The 5,485-nt window shown below is 43.5% G+C and overlaps 1 protein-coding gene across 1 annotated transcript in view; it reads right to left on the bottom strand.

The window, feature by feature from the left end:
* Positions 1 to 1,972: 1,972 nt before the first annotated feature.
* The window catches only part of LOC134444237 (tripartite motif-containing protein 16-like protein), a 9,217-nt gene continuing 5,704 nt past the window's right edge, over positions 1,973 to 5,485 (bottom strand). Inside the window, exon 6 of the mRNA XM_063193602.1 lies at positions 1,973 to 2,493. Coding sequence (XP_063049672.1) covers positions 1,973 to 2,493 — 521 coding nt within the window. The remainder of the gene's footprint in view (positions 2,494 to 5,485) is intronic.

The following is a 5,485-nucleotide window of genomic DNA, read 5'->3' as shown; positions in this document are numbered from 1 at the left end:
TCGTAGACAGGACAGTGAAGTGGAGACAGGAAGTGAGTTGGGAGAGGGAGACGGGGAAGGGCCGGCAAAGGACCTGGACCGGGAATCGAACCCGGGTCAGCCGCACAGCAGACGAGTGCCCTACCATATGAGGCATGGTAGGGCCTTACCTGCGGTTTTTTTTACTGTGTGTGTGTGTGTGTGTGTGTGTGTGTGTGTGTGTGTGTGTGTGTGTGTGTGTGTGTGTGTGTGTGTGTGTGTGTGTGTGTGTGTGTGTGTGTGTGTGTGTGTGTGACCATGCCCTTGGGGAGCTACTCATTGGCCATGGGCATTATCAACATTCATGTCGAGAGCTTAGTTGAGGTTACCGGGTCACAGGTTCGAGTCATCCTTCTCATGCAGGGGCAAGTAAAGAATCTCCTCACAAGTGGAACATTTATGTAGAAGTTGCTTTATTATGCACATGTACATTAATCATTGAGACACATTAAGTAAAATATCACCCCAAGACCCCTACACCAAACAACAATTACAAGTACGCTAATGCTACATAGATGTCCATTCTGATATTTATAATCCATAAATGTTCAGCAACACGTGTACAAATGTATTGTGTGTGCTGTGAAGCACTGTGTACTATAATGATCATGACTAACAGACTTACTTTACATTCACTCTAAAATTCACAATTAAAAAATCTCTCCTGCATCAAATGTACTCTTCACAAGTGTTACGTTTTTGGAGTAATGATTTGGAGTAATAATTTCATTATGTAGGCCTTCATTAATCTTTGACACCAGTTACTAGACCAGGCACTAGACCCTGGCAGCACATCACCCCCATACTCAAGCAGCTTCATTATGTAGGCCTTCATTAATCTTTGACACCAGTTACAAAAGCAATATGAGACACATTGAATAAAACGCCCCAAGACCCATACACCAAACAAAAATCACAAGTGTCCTTATGTTACATAAATGTTCAGTCCAATACACAGGCCAGTCACAACCAGGCAAGCAAACTAAGCAGTTCCCTAGGGCCCCCACTTGAAAGGGGGGCCCTGGTAATACTTGGTTATGGACTTGTATTCAAATGACAGTAATGACAACTATGTGAGTGAAGCAAAATCTAAATAAATTCAATGGCCAAAAAAAGTGCTACCAAAAATGCAGCGATACTGCTCAAAATCTATCTTGTAGGACTCCCTCCTCAACAGTTTGAAGAGAAAAAGGGGGCCCTCATGTCCCTCTTTGCCGAGGGTCCCCAAATACAGTGAAACGGCCCTGCCAATACATTTATTATATTGTGTACTGTTATCATGATGACCAACATACTGACTTTAAATTTACTCTTCACAATTAAAATGACTTTCATGCGTTGTGTGTGTGTGTTTTTGCCCCTCCACCTTTGTCATTTGTGTGTGTGTGTGTGTATGTGTGTGTGTGTGTGTGGGGGGGGGGGTCAAAAATGTCTGTGCCACCCTAATTCGGTGTCTATGTGTGTGTATGTATGTGTGTGTGTGTGTGTGTGTCTGTGTGTGTGTGTGTGTGTCTGTGTGTGTGTGTGTGTGTGTGTGTGTGACATGAAATGTGCATGGCAACATGTCACACAAACACAGCCGTGGTGACATTAACATTTAAATTGAAACTTAGGCCTGGCCTATGCTTGTAGCTGAACCTGTGTATGTGTGTGTGTGCGTGTGTGTGCGTGTGCGTGTGCGTGTGCGTGTGCGTGTGTGTGTGTGTGTGTGTGTGTTCTGAATGACCCACAGGAGCAGCATGTAGGAGCCTCACAACAGCTTCACTGATGATCCATGGTGTGGTGAATAGTGTGTGTGGGGAGAGAGAGAGAGAGAGAGAGAGAGAGAGAGAGAGAGAGAGAGAGAGAGAGAGAGAGAGAGAGAGAGAGAGAGAGAGAGAGAGAGAGAGAGAGAGAGAGAGAGAGAGAGAGAGAGAGAGTGTGGGGGAATGCAGAGGCCCCACAGGAGCAGAATTTACAACAGCTTCACTGATGATCTACTATCTACATAAAACCCAGGGTAGAGAGTGTGTGTGAATGTGGTGTGGACTCTGTGCAGGAGGGTCATTGTGTCTCCAGAGATGCTGTAGAAGGCCAGAGTTCCTGCCCTGTGATCCACATACACTCCTATTCTGGAGCTGGCCACTAGAGGGAGTTTAGTCTCTTTATTATTGTGCCAGAAAGAGGAGCTGATGATGGAGTGGTACAGACTCCAGGACTGATCATTATATCCAAACCCACTCATATAACCCTCTCCTTTCCTGCTGATGCTTTTATATGCCACTGCTATTTCAACATTCACACCACTCCACTCAACCTCCCAGTAGCAGCGTGAAGACACACCCTCTCTACACAGCACCTGAAACCACGTAGAAAATCTGTCTGGATGATCAGGATATGACTGGGCCCCAGGTCTACACTCCACCCTCCTGTTCCCCTCAGACAGATGGAGGGCTCTGTATGCTGTGTTTGGATCCAGAGTGAAGTGACAGGAATCTGGAGGAGGAGAAGACAAGATACAAACAGGGTTTTATTTCTCTGTGTGTGTGTGTGTGTGTGTGTGTGTGTGTGTGTGTGTGTGTGTGTGTGTGTGTGTGTGTGTGTGTGTGTGTGTGTGTGTGTGTGTGTGTGTGTGTGTGTGTGTGTGTGTGTGTGTGTGTGTGTGTGTGTGTGTGTGTGAGAGAGAGACACACACACACACACACACACACACACACACACACACACACACACACACACACACACACACACACACACCATTGTTTCGTTGCTCTGAATGAAAAAGCAGATTGCGAAAATGCTGTTACCCGGCTTGAGAGGATACAGTTTCCTCTGATGGTTGATGTAGTTCTTCTGCTAATTTGTTCAGGATGGATGAAGGTTTTCAGAGGTGGTGGAGCGGAATTGTGAATGATTTTGTGCACAAGGCGCACATCAGAATATAAAATTATGTTGTCAAAATTTAGCAAGTTATATTTGTCCAGCACAGTGGTGAAATTGAGATGGACGTCTGTCCAAAACTTTAATAGCTTGTTTGTGATTCGATGGATTTCATGGTAGTCTTGTTAGCCTGGGACCAGCTTGACATACAATAGTGTAAATGAGACATTATCATGGCATTTACATAGGTCTTAGCAGCATCAATAGTTAAAGAATTGCGAATATGTCTAAAATTTGCTATGCTATATTTCAGAGTGTTGCCCAGTTTCTTAATGTGTTTCTTAAAGGGGTATGCCACTATTTTGGGGCTAAGTACTGTTAAAATCACTGCCCTAGGTTTAGTAAGGAGGAAATTGGTCCTATTTTTCACCTTAGTGGCTGTCTTGTTATAGATTCCCTCTGGAAGGCGAAATGTAGCTAAGCTAGCGAGAGTCAATGTAAACACGTAGCACCACCCACTACACATGATTTGAGAAACATTTTTTTTAACTCCTAATTGACTCGCGATACACGCTTGTTTATACCGAGTACACATAACAAAAAAAGTCTCCTAATTGCCGTCTTGGCAGTTGGGATTGTTGGGACTCATTTTTGCTGACCGCAGCCGTGCAGACTTTTACATGCCGAGCTGGGCTGACAAGGAAGTTGAATCAGCTGCTCACGTTTAAATGTATTAATACATTTATCTTCATTATTTATTTAGTATGCCCATGAAAACCGTATAACAGTAGGAGGAAATTACATGCAACCATGCAAAGACTTTTATGTGAACCAGCACAATTTAACTGAAAAATAAAGGCTGGCATGTCTGACATTTAGACAATGATGCTGGACCAAAATACTAGCTCTCTTGGCTGAACCGGCCACCAGAAGTTAGCATGGTGGTAACACTGCAAGATTTACAATTAGGCAAGGCTACTAACAACGGAGATGTTGTTTGTCTGAGCTGACATGTATCAAGATGAGCCACCTTCGATCGGGAGTTTACTTCATTACGATTGTGGCTGCTTTGTGGATTGTATCAAAATGGGCCATATCTTCCGGAGATTATTGAAGAGGAATTACACTGATTGTGGATGTGATTCATTGTTTATTACACATTTCACATGCTCTTTTCTGCGGGATCAACTCAAAAGTTGAAGGACACCGTTGTTCCGTTTACAAGCCTCAGACCGTAAGTATTGTGGTATTTTCACACAGCTTGTACATTTCCCTCGATGTAGTCAATGCGTATCACGTCTGAACAGTAGCCTAACCCAAGAAAGGCGTTGTGTTGTCCCCCTCTTCCCTATTGTTCTGTTGATTCAGAGAACAGAATAATAATTTGGCCATAGCTTTCCGTCATAGCTGACAATCTGGAAAGCTGGGCTACCGGTATTCATTTTTAGCGCAGAGTATGACTACTGAAAGCTGCCTACTGCCACTAGCCACAATAAGAATGACTTCAATAGCTGCGCTCGTCTCGCAGCTCTTTTCGAAGTTGTGCTATGGTGGGACACAAAATCTATACATGGATCTAGACTACTGTATGCACACATCTATTTACATTGGCATACTGTACTTATTCGAACTTGAGCAACGGGAGCAGTGTATTCTAGCTCTGACAGCTGATTCAACTTCCTCGTTGACAGCCCAGCTCGTCAGCTAGTGGAGCAGTAGTAATTTGTGATGTTCTCCGTGCTAACTTCTGGTGGTGTTCGGTTCAGCCAAGAGGTAGTTTGGATGCAGCTGCAGAATCGGTGTGGCAATGTCAAACATGCCAGCCACATACTTGTCGAATTGTTCTGGGCCACATAATACCTTTGCATGGTTAATTGCCTCCTACTGTTATACTGTTTACATGGTAACATTGCATAAATAAATAATACATATAAATGTATAGGCCTACATTTATTCAAGCAGCTGATTCAACTTCCCTGTCAGTCCAGCTCGCTGTTGTGGAGCAGCAGTAATCCGGCATGTAAAACTCTACACGGCTCGCGGTCAGCAAAAAATAGTCCCAACAATCCCAACTGCCAAGACGGCAATTAGGAGACCTTTTTTGCTATGTGTACTCGGTATAAGCGAGCGTGTATCGCCAGTCAATTAGGAGTAAAAAAAAATGTTTCTCAAATCATGTGTAGTGGGTGGTGCTACGTGTTTACATTGACTCTCGCTAGCTTAGCTACATTTCGCCTTCCAGAGGGAGTCTAAAACAAGACAGCCACTGATGTGAAAAATAGGACCAATTTCCTCCTTACTAAACCTAGGGCAGGGATTTTAACAGTACTGAGCCCCAAAATAGTGGCATACCCCTTTAAAAGTTAATGTGGAATCCTAGGTCACTCCTAAATATTTAAACTCATCAACATTTTTCAATTGTTTTCCATTTACATATACGTTTGGTACAGGATTTAGTTTGCATCTATTTTTAAAAAACATAGTGACCGCTTTATCAGTATTAAGTGTTAGACAAGAGCTGGTCAGACACTTGGTAACCTTAGTGAGTATTTGTGTCAGTGTGCTTACAACTTCTACCATGTGTGGACAACACTGTCATCAGTATACA

Source organism: Engraulis encrasicolus, unplaced genomic scaffold (assembly GCF_034702125.1).
Source record: "Engraulis encrasicolus isolate BLACKSEA-1 unplaced genomic scaffold, IST_EnEncr_1.0 scaffold_47_np1212, whole genome shotgun sequence".
NCBI lineage: Eukaryota > Metazoa > Chordata > Actinopteri > Clupeiformes > Engraulidae > Engraulis > Engraulis encrasicolus.
Note: the sequence above shows the minus strand (reverse complement) of the source record. Positions and strands in the feature narration are given on the sequence as shown.